The following is a 15542-nucleotide window of genomic DNA, read 5'->3' as shown; positions in this document are numbered from 1 at the left end:
CCGTCTTTTTAACCAAGACTTTAACAAAACTTTGGCCGCTTTTTGCGGATACCTTGGTTTTCACAGTGAGGGGGAGAACCACCCCCACCCCCCTCGGAAATTAGTCCGACTTATGTGGGGAGCTATTTCAGATAACTTTGAGGGCCAGAAGAGGGGTCAGTTTGTACACCACCTCCTGTCCGTTTCTGGCTCTGTTTAGTTTGTAATGCTATTTTTGGTCGGAAGGAGTCAAACAATGTCAACACTGATGAGTTGGTCTTTTTAGCTGGGTATTTAAATGTTCATAGTGGTACCCCTTTTGTCCTTAATATATCCTCTAGAACCGCTCAGCATTTCCAGAACATTGAGGATGAGATTTTGTCTACTATTGTTTGTGGCAGGTTAGTTACTCATTTGGCCCACCGGCTTTTTACCGACTTTCCCCGGGATGTGCTGCCCTTAGGACATGAGGATCCAGTCACCTTAGATAGTGTATGCTTGATGAACATTCCTTATATGATAGATGTGAACTGGATCATACCTGACTATACGTGGAAGATCTCCACGGCGGTTTCTCTGACCCTTCCTTGCTCCACTTTACCCCCACTTTTCCCTCTTCCTAAGGCCCCACGTGGTGCGCCTCGACCACCGGTACCCTCTTACCACTTGCATTACACTATGCCGAGGGTATCCACTACTGGGTCGAGGCCGACTTCCCACACTGCTAGGGAAGTAGGCCAGTCTTCTAGGGCTCCATGTGTTTCCCCTCATGCTTCTTCACGCACTGCACCCTCTACTACTGAGACCAAGACTGGACCTCGGCCAGTATACCCTCTGTTACTGAGACCGAGACTGGACCTCAGCGGGTTCCCTGTGTACGACCACTACGCCCGTTCCGGATGGTTGCCACCAGCTGGATTGCCACAGCCGTCTTGCTACCGTTACCCGAAGGGTGGGTACCCTGGCACTGCTACTACAGAGGAGGAGGACACAGCTGAGGTGGAGGAGCGGTACCGTGTTAGGCTTGCTTCACGCTTCCGTGAGAGGGAGGAGGACGACGTTGACTACCTTGCGGGCGACGACTAGTAGCTGTTGGCTACGACCTCCCCTTATTGTTGGCTAGTTTGGGGAGGTCTTTTGCGCGCCCTATCTTATGATTTTCTCTTCCTTTTCTACTTTACTTATTTTCATCTCGTTTTGTGTACCCCTTTTCCCATATATTTTTGATGCTGCTGGTGGTTTACTGATCACAATGAGGGCATTGTGTTATTTGGTTTGGGGAGGGTATGCATCTGTCTGTTTGCATCCATTTGCATTTTTATTGCATTTCTGTTTGCATATTTCTTGCATTTCCGTATGCATTGTTCTTTCACTTAGAAGAAAAAAACAATAACAAAAACTGAAAATTTAATAAAAAAATACAAAAACATGTTTTCTTTTGCATATTAGGTCGAGTCGGAATGGTTAGATAACAATGATGAAACCGCGTCTGTGCTTTTAATTTTTTTCGCCCAAGCCTTGCATTTCCAGTGCCATTCTTGTACAATCATTGCATAATATAGGATTTTTTGATTAAATTTACTGAATGAATGGACTTGACTTAATATCGGCAACCTACTTAAAATTTCTGAGGTATAGAGCTTAATAAACTGATGACATTCATGACCAGTTTCATTCTAGGATGAGAGTAGTACTCCTTATAAAGCATGTAATATCAAATTGCATAAGCATGGCATTTGTCTCTTAATACCTGTATGCATTCGGTTTGTGGCGGTGACACATGTGGAAAGATAAATCCCCATTTCTCGTCTTTTTACCCTTGAACTTCACTAGCTAAATTGACCTATTTTGACCCATTTATTAACTATAATCCTAAAATTAGCCTACCTTAGTCAAGCTAGTTTATTTGTTAATTGTGGGTATGTGTTGCTCGTCAGTTTGGTATTTGCATTTGAGAATGAGAAGAGGGTTGAAATGGGAAGGAAAAAAAATCAGCAAGAAAAAGAATGAAAAAGAAATGGTGTCAGTCTTTACTCCCATGTTGGTCTTTATATATTATGGAGAGTCGTGTTTTGATGGTGTGAGTGAGTTTATGCCGCATTGGCATGGTTGTTATTATTTTCTAAGTTGGGTATATAAAGCGGAATGAGTTTATTATTTGGTTACGGTTGTACTAGCTTGGCTTTACCTCCACTTATCCAAATCTGTTTTGTTCCTTTTTACCTAATTACCTCACCTCACACTATATGTAAGTCCTCGGCATGTGTCTTGGTCCAGTTTGGTTGGAATGCATATGTACGGTTGGTAGAGATCAGTGTCATGTTAGATTGCATACATGTTCTTATTGGTCGCAGTAGGTGAGTGGCTTATTTTCTTTCTATCTTACAAGATACTTACCTTGTGCCTTAAATGAGTGATGAGCGACCCGTGAGAGTCCGAAATATATAAGTCTTGTAAGGTCGACGGTTCAGTAGCTTTATCATTGGTTTAGCTCGTTTGCATTTGACTTCGTACTTTTGTTTTGGCTAAATTGCATTAAACGGTTTGGGCATTCAAAAGCATAGTTGGCTCTGAGTCTTTTCATCGTTCCATTAGTTCATTTGTTGTGTGTCAGTCTTTGCTTTCTTGGGAACAAGCAAGAGTTTTGGTGTGGGAGGTTTGATGCGTGTTCTATTTACGTACTTTTACTGCTATTTTAGCACGCATTTCTATGCATAAATCGTAGCTAATAGCTACTATCCTCCCAAGAATGGTTTACTTTGGGTTAATTTGCGTTTTATGCAGGTTTGGACTCAAGACGAGTTAAACAAGCCAAAACCTGTTCCCGGTGTTGCATTTTGGATATTGGAAGAGTTGAAGCTCGAAAATTTTCGCCTCGAGACGCGTGAGCAAGTGAGGAAGCACTTTTTGAGAGAAGAATCGTTGTTGTGCTGTGAGTCTGTGACTTTAGTTGATCGACCAGTTGTTTCGGTCGATCGACTAAAGTGAATATTTGTTGAAGCTATTTTAGTCGATCGACTAGATTTTCTGTCGATCGACTGGTTTTCAGAAAAGGGCGTGTTTGTTCAGTTTTATTTCGGCCCATTAGTTACTTGTTTAATAATTTTCCCTTACTATTATTTAAGGGAGACTCGGATCTTTACTAGGTCATCTTTACTTTTGCTAAAAAAACCGTTGCACGTTTCTTTGACTCGAGAATTCCGGATCTGAGACTTGTAATCTTCTTCCTTATTTCGGTAATTAATTAATCCTCGTTCTTCAAGTTGTTAATTCTTATTGTTTACTCTCATTATTCTTCTTTATTAGTTGCACGTTTTATGCTGGATCGTTGTTTATATCTCGTCATTATGTTTAATTCAAACTTTATTATTATTGTTGAGTTATTCATTTCAATTATGCGTAGCTAAATTTCCCTTGTTAGGATTAGGGAAGCAATGGTTATAAGACGGTCTTAATTAGGTGATTAGGTCTGGCATTAATATGTGTGTGTGTGTGTGTGTGTGTGTGTGTGTGTGTGTGTGTGTGTGTGTGTGTGTTGTTAATTGTAGCATCTAATAGCATTTAGTTGGTTAAGTCGACGTAATTGATTATTTGACCCGGGAAACTTCGACCTAGATCGAGAGATTGGAAGAAGTTAGACCTGCTACAAACAATAGACCATCCTAATTAGAGCGAAAGCTAGATTGGTACTCTAGGGCGAATAGCGGATCGAAAGGACCTTTTCATTATCCCAAGCCCGTATTTATGGTGATCGTTGACCTTACCTTGATCGTTGTTCACCATGGTGACCCGAAATCCTAGCCTTTTCTCTTATAATCCTTTTCCTTAATTTAATTTCTCTAGCTTGCTATTTTAGTTAATAGATAAAACCAATCAACCACCGAATTTTGTGACTGATAGACTTAGAATTACAAAATATAACACAATTGTCTTCCTGTGGATACGATCCCGACTTCCTCTACTACATTAGTTTAGACCAGTTGGTTTATCTTTGATAGGTGTGCGATTTAGCCTGTCAATCAAATAACAACAAAGATTACATAAGATAATTACAATACAAGATATTTACGGTATCTTAACAGACGGAACTATGTGTTATTGATGTCCCGATTCTGTATTACTTTTCCCCTTTTCTTTCACCTATTTGACCCCGTCTCGTGAGATTTGTTATTGTTTTAGATGCATTTCTCCCATTTTGTCGGCCTCTACTTATCGTTGACTTGTAGGTTCACTTTGGTCGATCAGGGTGAAAACATGCAAGTTATCACGCACGAAGATCAAGGAGGTAAAGAGAGAGCAAGGAAGAAAGAACCGGGGGATGGTTTGTGACCAAACCTACCGGGGAGACCTCTTTCAATAATTTTGAATTTAAATATAGAATAATTAGAGGAGGTGACTCGGCGCAGTTTATAAAACACTTGTCTTATCTATATAAAAGGTATACATACTAGTTGATGTGTTTTAACTTTACGGAAAATTCACGTGGTACATTTGAACTTTGTCATTTTGCATGTGGTATCCAACTTTTAAAGTTTGTGTACATGATACCCATCATGTTTGATTTTCATGCACAACATGCCTTTTTTTGTCGCTGTAAAAAAACTCAATTGCGCATAATTCATAGACCGAAATTCAGAATTGTCCAATTTTTTTTCCTAAAATGATTTTCTCGTCATAATCTACGATTTGAAAAAAAAAATTGTCGATTGGCATTTTATAGGGGTTTTTAAACGAAAATCTCAAATCAACCATATCTTCGATCTTAAATTTCCGAATGACCATTTTTGTTTTATCAATTTATAGATCGCGAAGAGGTAATCAATTTGAAAAAAAAAATTAGCCTATTCCGATTTCTGGTCTATGATTTATGCTCAATTGAAAATTTTAAGAACTATAGAAAGGACACGTTGTACGTGAAAATCAAATCTCAAGGATATTTTGTGCACAAACTTAAAAAGTTGGATATCACGTGCAAAATGACAAAGTTCGAGGGTATCACGTGAATTTTCCGTTAACTTTAAAACGATATATATGTCTTAAAAGGATTATATTGATTGCTCAACTTGCCATGCTGCACTGTTCCCACGCACGGACAATGATAGTCCCTTCATTAATGCGATGAATTAATAGTCGAGGTCAGTAAATAAAGGTTACGCGTAAAATGTGTACTACGCTTTAGGCACAGTTAGGTTGGGCGAAAATCAGGTACAATAGTAGAGATGAGTTAATGATAACTTATTAACTTACACAGTGAACACGTATAAATATTATCCTACAACCAGTTGTGTAACAGTATTGTACAACCGCGTTAAAGTTATTGAACTCTTATACAAAGTTGTTGAGTTATTTTACAAGTTATTGATCTATTTTACAAAGTTATTGAGCTTAATAATTATTCTGTTAAGCTCAACAATTTTGTATCAGAGCTCGATAATTTTGTTAATAGAACTCGATAACTTTGTAACAAAGCTCCACAACACTGAATAAGTTGTATATACAACCAGTTGTATAATACATTAACGGGTGAACATGTCAGCTTTTTCTTTTGGGTGAAAACACAGGGTCATAATAATACTCCTTCCATACCAGATCAATCATCAATAGTAACACTTACCTAATACGATCGTACCACACCAATGGTAACATACTATAAATGAGTTGTTTTTTTCCTATAATACCCTTATATCCTTCCTATATATACACAAATGCCAAGTAGTGGGTCTCTCACCAACCCAACATTAATACTTATTATATTCAGCTTGCTTTTCATATTTGCCCCTACTTTTACCTTTTTTTCTTAAAAACCCTATTTTTTACCATGTTACCATTAATCTGATATGGAGGCAATATATGAGGAGGGATATTCAAAACCGTGATTTATTATCATGAAGAAGGTTAAGAAATTTTCAATATGTAGAAGCTATTTTATGAATACAAAATCTCATTGAAGACAGTCACTATCCGTCACAAGCTGAAGACGGATAGTGCCCCTCTCACAAGATGCAAGTGGCAATATGCATGGGTGCTCTATTTTCCCTCCCACTTGTCAACCCACTTGCTTTATTGTGAGAGGTTTTCAGCTTGTGACGGATATTGTCCGTCACAAGTAAGATGCTTTGTTTTATGAAACGGTTATAGATAGATTTTACAAAAAATAGTCAAACTTACAGCTAATAATTTTTGTTTCTGTTGTGGCTCGTTTATATTTTACTACATTTGTGAACCATAGACATAAATATATGATGAAGTATATCTGAGTACTCCGTACAATGTATATTGATATTCGCGAAAGTGATAATTAAGCCTTTTAATTCTGTGTAATTATGAAATTTGGCTCCATAAGTTTCATTTGGAGAAATCAAGCCCCTTAGATTTCATCAAAAGTGAAATTCAACACCATTTTCTTATTTTTCACCATATTCTTATATTAAAATCACTATTAATTAGACCTGTCAAAACCCGACCCGTTTTTTAGGGTTACAAACCCGGTTTTTTTCGACCCGCGACCCGTTTGACCCGAATCCGAAATGACCCGTTATTTTAGGGTCGAGACCCGACCCGAACGGGTCGACCCGTTGGGTAAGGGAAAATCATGAATTTTATTAAAAATATTTATATTTATATATTATATTTGAAAATATAATTAAAAAATTATTTTTTTATTACTTAAAATTAAAAATTCAACTAAAAAGTCAATTTTATTTAACTTTTATAATATTTAATAATAAAATAATTATTAAAAAAACTTTATTTTAATAATTATATCAATATAATTATTGTATATGATTAAAATAATAATTTTAAATATATTTTACTTTTTAAAAAAATATTTTTTAAATTAAAAAAATTGTTTAAAAAGACGTTAAAATTTATTTCTTGACCCGTATTCTGACCCTAACCCGACCCGTGACTTGTATGACCCGACCCGTATTCTGACCCGACCGGGACCCGACCCGCCCGACCCGTTTGACATGTCTACTTTTAATACAATTTATCAAATATAAAATATTTTGTTTATAATTTTAGAACTTTTATATTTATATTTTATATTTATATTAAATAATGAGATTTTTTTTTTAAATTTATAGTATATAGGCAATTTATTATATATGTATGTATACTATATAAATTATAAATAATTTACAAAATATGTATGTAAAAGTGTTCTTGAATGATTAGTAAATTATGTAGAACTTTGTAAAGTTGCAATTAGTAATTTTTAGTATTTAATCAATTGTTTAATACTAATATAAAATATTTTTAATTAAAAATTTTGTGAAAATTTTAAAAATGGGGTAATTTTACTTTTTTTTTTTAGGGGAAAACCCGAAGGCTTACTTTAATAACGAGAGATCAAACAAAACAGCATCGTTCGCAGTCGGTGGTAAGACACTCGACCACTCCGTTCTACCAGAAATTCTAGGATAAACAAGAGCTAAAGCGTGGGCAACCGAATTGTTCACCCGACTAGAAAACGACCAAACAACAGAAGAAAAGGACACACTTAAACATAAAATCTCTTCTATAACTAACATAAAAGAACTACGTTCAGCTTGCTTCTTATTGAGCGCTTCAATGACCTGTGCAAAGTCACTTTCGATCACGATGTCCCTGTATCCCAGCCGCATCGCTTCCTTGGCACCTTCCAAAACAGCTACAGCTTCCGCAACATGTGGCTCCCAGACTTGGTCCTGCATGACTGAAATACCCCACAAAACAGCACCCCTATCATCCCGACGTAAAAGGCCTAGACTCACTCCTTCCCCTTCCTTTACCCCCCGCATCCACATTAATTTTTACGCAACCCGAAGGTGCCGGCCTCCAGCTTCTCACATCCTCCGCCCCCATCCCGTCTTCCCTCCTTCTTCTTTCTCGCCTCACCTCATACTCCGACCCCTCAAGCTCAGCTACCACATCCCCCACTCGTCTAATAACAACCGTGGGATCGACCTCCTTCGCATCGAAAATAACTTTGTTACGATGCTCCCATATCGCCCAACAACCTATCATAAACAGCCTATGCTCCCTCCCTCCGAGCTCCCTCCATCTCTCCTCCACCCAGTCATCCCGCTTTCCATGGCTCCCTCCTCACTCCCTAACCCGAGACCCTCCCACACCTTTTGAGCAACCCAACAATTTTAAAAAGATGAATACTCGTTTCATAAAAACAATTACATAAAGAGCAGAAAGAGATATCACCTCGAACCCGAGACGCAATGTTCGCTCTCATTGCCAGCGCTTCACTGCATAGTGTCCAAAAGAACAACTTCACTCGGGGACAAACCGGGACATTCCAGAGCCTCTTCCACAGCCACATCTCCCTCTCTCTATCCGAGGACCCACTCACCTCCACCCCTTCACCTCCGGCTAGAGCTCTATAGGCCGACTTCACGAAGTACATCCCATCCTTCTCCGCTTTCCAATACCAAATATCCATAGGTCGATGTTGGCTCACTCTGATGTTAAGAATATGCTCCGTCTCAAAAGGCAAAAACAAGCTCGAAACCAGTTCCAAGTTCCAGCCTCCATACTTCGATAGAAGTTCACTAACTTTCAGGTTCTCATTCCCATCAACACAAGGCGATATGACCCGACCCATATGTGTACCTGGCAGCCACGTTTCACGCCACACCCTCGTCGAATTCCCATCCCCAATCCTCCATCTCATCCCTGTCTCTAAAACGACCCGAGCTTCCATAATTCCTCTCCATGTGTAGCTCGGATTTGCACCTAGCTGCGCTGTCATGAACTCACCATCAGGATAGTATTTGGCTCACATAATCTGCTCCCACAAATTACCCGTCTCAGTAACAAGTCGCCAAGCTTGTTTCCCGAGTAGCGCAAGATTGAATAGCTGAAAATCACGAAACCCCATACCCCCCATTCCCTTGGGCTGGCACAATTTCTTCCAAGCCACCCAATTAATGCCCATTCTCCCCTCCTCGTGATTCCACCAAAACCGAGACATCAACATCCGGAGCTCATTGCAAAAGTTGACGGGAATTTTAAACACACTCATAACATAGGTAGAGAGTGAATTGGCCACAGCCTTTAAAGAACCTCCTTACCTGCCCTAGACAAGATTTTCCCGCGCCATCCTTGCAGCCGTTTGCTAAGTTTATCCCGGAGAATATCCGTGAGAACCTTTTTTGAACGACCCACCACCGTTGGGAGACCCAAGTAGCGATGTTGCTCCTCAACCTCCACTATACCCAACCGGTTTGCAATGAGACTTCTCCTCCCCCTCAGTACACCCTTACTAAAAGAGACGGTGGTCTTTTCCAAGCTAACCAACTGTCCTGACGCTGCTTCATACCGCCTTAGGATATCAGACACCGCATCCGCTTCTTCCTCTGTGGCTTTAACAAAAAATAAGCTATCATCGGCAAAGAGGAGATGAGATATTGAAGGTGCATTCGTGCTTATACGGATACCATGTATCGACCCAATCTCAATCGCTCTTCGCATTTGATGGGAAAGGACTTCGGAACACAAGATAAAAAGATACGGGGAAAGCGGGTCACCTTGTCTTAGTCCTCTAGCTGGGCGAAATTCTCTAGACGGGTTGCCATTAACGAGCACTGAAAAGGATACGGTCTTCACGCAGGCCATAACCCTCCCGGACCAGCTCCTATCGAACCCAAGTGAGAACAACACACGCTCCAAGAATGCCCATTGAACACGGTCATACGCCTTGGCCATATCGAGCTTAATAGCCATGAACCCATCCGTGCTCCTCAGACCCTTCATATAATAAAACATCTTAAAAGCTATCATAATATTATCAGTTATGGCTCTCCCCGGGGTAAAAGCGCTTTGTTCACCGAAACAATCTCACCCAAAAACTGTTTAAACCGGTTAGCTAGAACTTTCGAAACCAATTTATACACCACATTGCAGAGGCTAATAGGTCAGAAATCCCGAATTTTATCAGGGGCCTTCTTTTTTGGGATCAACACAATATTTGTTTTATTAAACTCTTTCGGAGACCGGTCACCTCGAAGAATTGCAAGGACCGTATCAAGCACAGATGGGCCAATAGTATACCAATAAGTTTGATAAAACAGCACATTCATACCGTCAGGACCCGGAGCCTTGAGAGGGTGCATTTGATTGAGAGCATCAATAACTTCCTCTTCACTGTAGTCACGTTGCAAAACCTGGTTCATAGGACCCGTCACCCTTCGATTGAAGCCATTAAGAATCTCATCAAAATTGCTCGGATTATATGAATGAAACAGCTCTTCGAAATAATTAATTGCTACTGTGTCGACTTCCTCTGCCCCCATTCGGACAACCCCCTCATCATCAATTAGCTTTGCGATATAATTTTTCCTTTTCCGCTCCCCCGCTCTGGTGTGAAAAAATTTTGTGTTTCAATCACCATCTCGTAACCAAAGCGCTCTAGATCGATGCCGCCAATATTGCTCCTCCTGCCTCCTCAAGTCCGAGATTTCTGCAACTAATTTCCTTCGCCTTACAACACTCTCCTCATCCCTATTCACCTCATTGAGACGTTCCAGCTGTCTGCGCTTCCTATCAATAGTCCGGCCTATCTGCCTAATGCTCGTGTTCTTCCAAGCCTTCAGCTCCCTCGTACATTCCCGCAAGACCGTTACAAGATTACCCCTGCCCTTCTCAACCCCCCTTACCACCGCCTCTTCACACCCCTCGGACCCCACCCAGATTTGTTCAAAGCGAAACGGTCTCACCTTAGTCTCTTCATAGAATTTATAATTGAGGACCAATTTAATAGGAGCGTGATCCGACGATTCCCGATTGCGATAAAGCAGCTTAGCATAGGGAAATAAATCCGACCATGACCCCGTACACATCGCTCTATCAAGCATACACTGTCTATTCGCCTCCCCAGCTTGCCCATTATCGTAAGAGAAATTATACCCTTCCCACGGCACATCACGCAGTCCACACTCATCCACTGCAGCTCCGAAATTATTCATCTGCCGTTGACGTCTGCTCCCACTCTTCATTTCAGTAGAGAATAAAATTTCATTAAAATCTCCTAAACATACCCATGGTAACGTGGACTGCCTCGCTAGTAGACGTAAAAGCTCCCAAGAAAGGTATCGGTCAGCCATAGCCGGCCAACCATAAAAGCCAGTGATCCTCCATTCTCCTTCCTCACCCCTAACATGAAAATCAATATGATATACAGACGATGAAATAAAAGTACAATCCACCTCCTTCCTCCATAAGAAAGCCAAGCCCCCCGAACGACCCATACTATCAACCTCTATACCAAAGAAACCATCCAAACTCTCACGCACCTTCCTCATCTCACGACCACACAATTTTGTTTCAGAAAGGAAAAGTATGGTCGGGGCCTCCCTCCGCACAAGGTCACGGAGGGCACTTCTCGAGTCGGGGCTGCCCAAGCCCCGACAATTGATGCTTAAAATATTCATTGGGCCCGGCGGGGTTGACGGCTGTCAACCCCGCCTCAGGTATTAAGACGCCCCCGTCTAGAAAAAGTCTCGAACGTTTGGATAGCTCCTCAGTCTCGTCCTCCTCCCTACTCCGTTTCCCCTCTACATTCAACACCACCCTCTGGAAACCCGTACCCCCAGCTCCTGCCCCTTTACTACGAGCCTGGTTCTTCCACTTACGACCCTGTCCATATCCCCCATTGTCATCACCTCCTCCTGCAACCCCAGTCATCGACCCCGTAAGCAATCTGTTACCAGGCCGCTACTCAGCTTCCATACCACATCCACCCTCAAAGCTCATCGCGGCATCCCTACTCTCGCCCCCTTCTACACCCTCCTGACACCCCTGTACCCCTCTGTCCTCCTTCCCTTCACCGCGCTTCTGTTCCACTGAATCATTCTCCCTCCTTGCCCTCTCAAGTTCCGTCAAGCTCATCACGGCCTCCTCCACCATCTCATCACCTCCACTAACCACATTAACCCCAGCTGCATCTACCTTCTTCTTTCGAAAATCAATAGCAATGGATTGCAGTTTATTAATCATACAGTTAACCGCATCCTCAGAGTCTTGTAACTTCGAAGCGTCGAAGCTCGCCGTTAGGTCTCTAGCCGCTTTCCCATGAACTTCTTTAATAGTCTTCACGACTTTCCATGGCAACGCACGCAACCACTCCCCAAACTTTAGATCCTCCTCCTCGTACGGACCATCATCACAGTCCTTCTCGCCATGAGCAATAAGACCACAGCCATAACAAAAAGTAGGAAGGCGCTCATATTTGACGTCAAAATTTATTACCCCACCCCCCTTCATTCGAATAGGCACACCATTTTTCAACGGCTTACGAACATCATGAAGGATTCTTATACAAATAGCCCTATCAAGCTCCACATTTGGACCAAATTCGACATCAATGAAAGATCCCAGCATATCCCCAAGGCGCTTAGCATTAGATAGACTCGTTCGACCCGCCAAGGGCAAGTCATAAACTCTCGTCCAAATAGGGCAATGAATCAGGGGTACATTCGTAAGCTTTTCGGCATGATTAGGCTCATTAAAACACCAGAGAAACTTGTCAAAATGCCAAGGTTGGCCCTCCAGAACCTAACCTTGTCTCGTTCTGAATCGAACCGAAATATGAAAATTTTATCCTTAGCATCCACCACGTTCCCCAAGATCGATTTCGAAGGGTTCCACAGGTTAATCGTTGTGGTAATCGCTGCTTTCACATTTATTGCCCTAGAAGACCATAATTTCCCAACCAAAAGAAGAGTGTTCTTACCCTCAGTCGTTCCTCCATCGTCATCCCACACAAAGGTATCTTCCTCCTACCCCATCGGCTCCTTCCCCTCCCGGTATTGGCCCTCGATTGACTGCTCATCAACACCTGCACAAATAAAATGAAGCAACAAAGAAACGAACACAAAAAAACAAAGGATAGAAGCAATCCCACGATACAGTCATGAGAATAGCCTCGAAAACGAAGGAGAGATCAAAGAAAATTAAGACGGAACTCTAGGAATTCAAGACGGAGCCCTAGGAAACCCTAGACTTTGAATCCGCTTTATTCAATTATGATAGATTGTAAGGATTAGAAATTTTACTTAAAAATCGTTTTCCCCACTTGCTTCACATCCAATAATTTGCAATACTTGAGAATCAATGAATGCGATAAGTGAATGGTCCTTTAATGTAGTTTGTCGTTTTGGGAACGTGATACATAAGGCTTAATGAAACAAGACGGGTCACCACCCTCCACGAGGGATCGAGGGGACCAAACCTCTTATTAGTTCATATGCCGAAACTAATTCATGCCATTTTGTATTTGATACGATTCACCACATATTTAGTCTCCACATGTTAATTGCCATCTTAGAGAGTGAATTGTGATGGATTCTATTCTAGATCGCAAAATCGCATTTCAGACCAATTATTTTGTCTAAAATTTTCGGAGGAATAGGAAGTGAGACTTGGTTATCCTAGATATATGGTGTATTACATACTCGCATATCAAAAACATTGCATGAAATCTGGAAATAATGGTTATGGAACTTCTTTGCAATTATCTTTTGACTTGAATATATTTTTCATTTTTCTTGAGTTTTCCTTTTTTTTATTATTATTATGGTGTATACGCAATATCAAATTTTAGTATGAATATCTAATTATTGGTGACATGTTACATTATATATTCCAACCCTTGGAATATTAATTGACAAATTTAATAAATTGTACTAAATTGTCTTACACCCTTTCGTGCACTTTATTAGTTTTCCATGTACTATTCAACTTGTATTTTGTCAATCAGGTTATAAATCAAATATCTTAGTCAACAAACAGATTATAAATCAAATGTCTTAATGGAAGTGTTGAAGTTATATGCTCCAAGGATACAAATTGGATCTTTTAGTGTGGATCAAGGTAAATATTGCATGGTTTTTGATTGGAATCCGATGATCATTCTCCAATTCATTGTTTCAACTTTGAATGCTTTCAAACCTTTAAATCATTTTTTGTTTTCCATCAAATATTTTCTTCTAGCACTCCCAATATTTCTTCGAGAAATGTTTATTTTTTTTTGTAATGATTTGTATATATTTTTCTTTTCTCATAATCAATTGTTAAGAATATTTTCTAATTATCACCACACTTCTCCTTTTTGTCTATTTTTATATTATCACTCTCTTTTCTTTAATTTATACTTTGGGACGCGCTTTTTACCAAATGCTTCTTATAACTTTTTTAAAAAATACAAACTAAATGTCATCATTTAAGGGTAAAATTCTCACATTAATCCACCAATTGCAAACTTTTTCCTAATCTTAATTATTGCGCACAAGCAAATGAGGTGATAATTAAAAAAATGGAAGTATAATAATACAAATTGTGCATCCTTAATTCTTTGGAATTCATTGGGATAGGCGTTAAGACTTCTCATATAAAAGTTCACCAACAACAAGAGATATAGAGATGACTCTAATTGACAAGAGATATAGAAATGAAACTAGAATGATGTCATTGTTGAACATATACATTTTCTCGTGTATCCTCCCAAAAATTGCTCACTTAAAATTTATTTTCAAAAATTTTGAATGCGTATTTATTCTAAAATTTTATTTGTATAAGTCACATCTCATCATTTAAGTATATTATCACTTAGGTCTTTCGTTATGCAAAAATCATTTCAATAAAATTTCTCCCAATACGTTGGTAATCAATTGAATTTACAAGGACGATGTTGCAAGACCGACAAATCGACAAGAATTATAAATTTATTATTTGCTGAAAAAGTTTAACAAACTTCTTTGCATTTAAGAAAATAAACTTGTAATTTTAGCCTAATTAGTAAGATAAACATAAGTGTATTTTAACAGAACGCTTTCTACGCATTATTCATATCGTCTCTAATTGACTAAAGACAATATGTAAAATTCAGTTATAAAATATCATTATTATCAATTCATCTGTATATTTTACATTTTACTTTATTTTACATTTTTTTCATTAGAATATATTAGGTAATAAAGAATAGAATTAGATGTTTAAGTGTCCAACCTTTTGTTTCTTTGCCGGATAAAAATGGGACCAAGGTTCTTAGAATGCACCAAAACAACACTAAAAACAACATATCAAGTACTAGAATACCAAAAGCTGTCAATGTTGAGGGAACTGAATAACCACTGTGACAAAGTCAAGCGCACTCGAAATCCAGAGACAATCTAAACACCGTAAAAAAAAACAAGGAACAAAAACAAAAAGGGGACCGACAGTGATTAACACAACAAGACAACAATAAGTAAAAAGGCAAAGACAATGAGGACGGTAGCAAAATAAGAGTAGTTTGCAAACTTAATATTCCACTGTTTGAATGCAATTTTACGTTTTTCCATAATTTGTGTTGACTTTTGCTTCTAGGCTTTGAGAATAAGTTGTTTAAAGTGCTCTGATGAAACACAAGATAATACAACTTCCCATTTAATGTATATGCAATACCAGCCTTCGAAATCAGAGAATGGACATTCGTATGTTCTTTAAAATGAGGGATTCATGGGTTTTGGTGTCATTTTTCAATAAAGAGTTTGTGATTTCCAACAAGTTCCAACTATTCTAATATAATA

At 39.3% G+C, this 15542-nt stretch overlaps 2 protein-coding genes across 2 annotated transcripts; both read right to left on the bottom strand.

The window, feature by feature from the left end:
• Window positions 1-7313: 7313 nt before the first annotated feature.
• LOC141627964 (uncharacterized) lies at window positions 7314-9699 on the bottom strand. Its single transcript, XM_074441159.1, has 3 exons — window positions 9048-9699; window positions 8327-8718; window positions 7314-7670 (listed from the first exon to the last, which is right to left on the bottom strand). The coding sequence occupies exons 1-3, from the start codon at window positions 9697-9699 to the stop codon at window positions 7314-7316; spliced, it is 1401 nt and encodes a 466-aa protein (XP_074297260.1).
• A 656-nt stretch (window positions 9700-10355) lies between these two features.
• Window positions 10356-11276, bottom strand: LOC141627963 (uncharacterized). Its single transcript, XM_074441157.1, has one exon. It carries the CDS (start codon window positions 11274-11276, stop codon window positions 10356-10358), a length of 921 nt encoding a protein of 306 aa, XP_074297258.1.
• Between the last annotated feature and the right edge of the window lie 4266 nt (window positions 11277-15542).

Source organism: Silene latifolia, chromosome Y (assembly GCF_048544455.1).
Source record: "Silene latifolia isolate original U9 population chromosome Y, ASM4854445v1, whole genome shotgun sequence".
Classification (NCBI taxonomy): domain Eukaryota; kingdom Viridiplantae; phylum Streptophyta; class Magnoliopsida; order Caryophyllales; family Caryophyllaceae; genus Silene; species Silene latifolia.
Note: the sequence above shows the minus strand (reverse complement) of the source record. Positions and strands in the feature narration are given on the sequence as shown.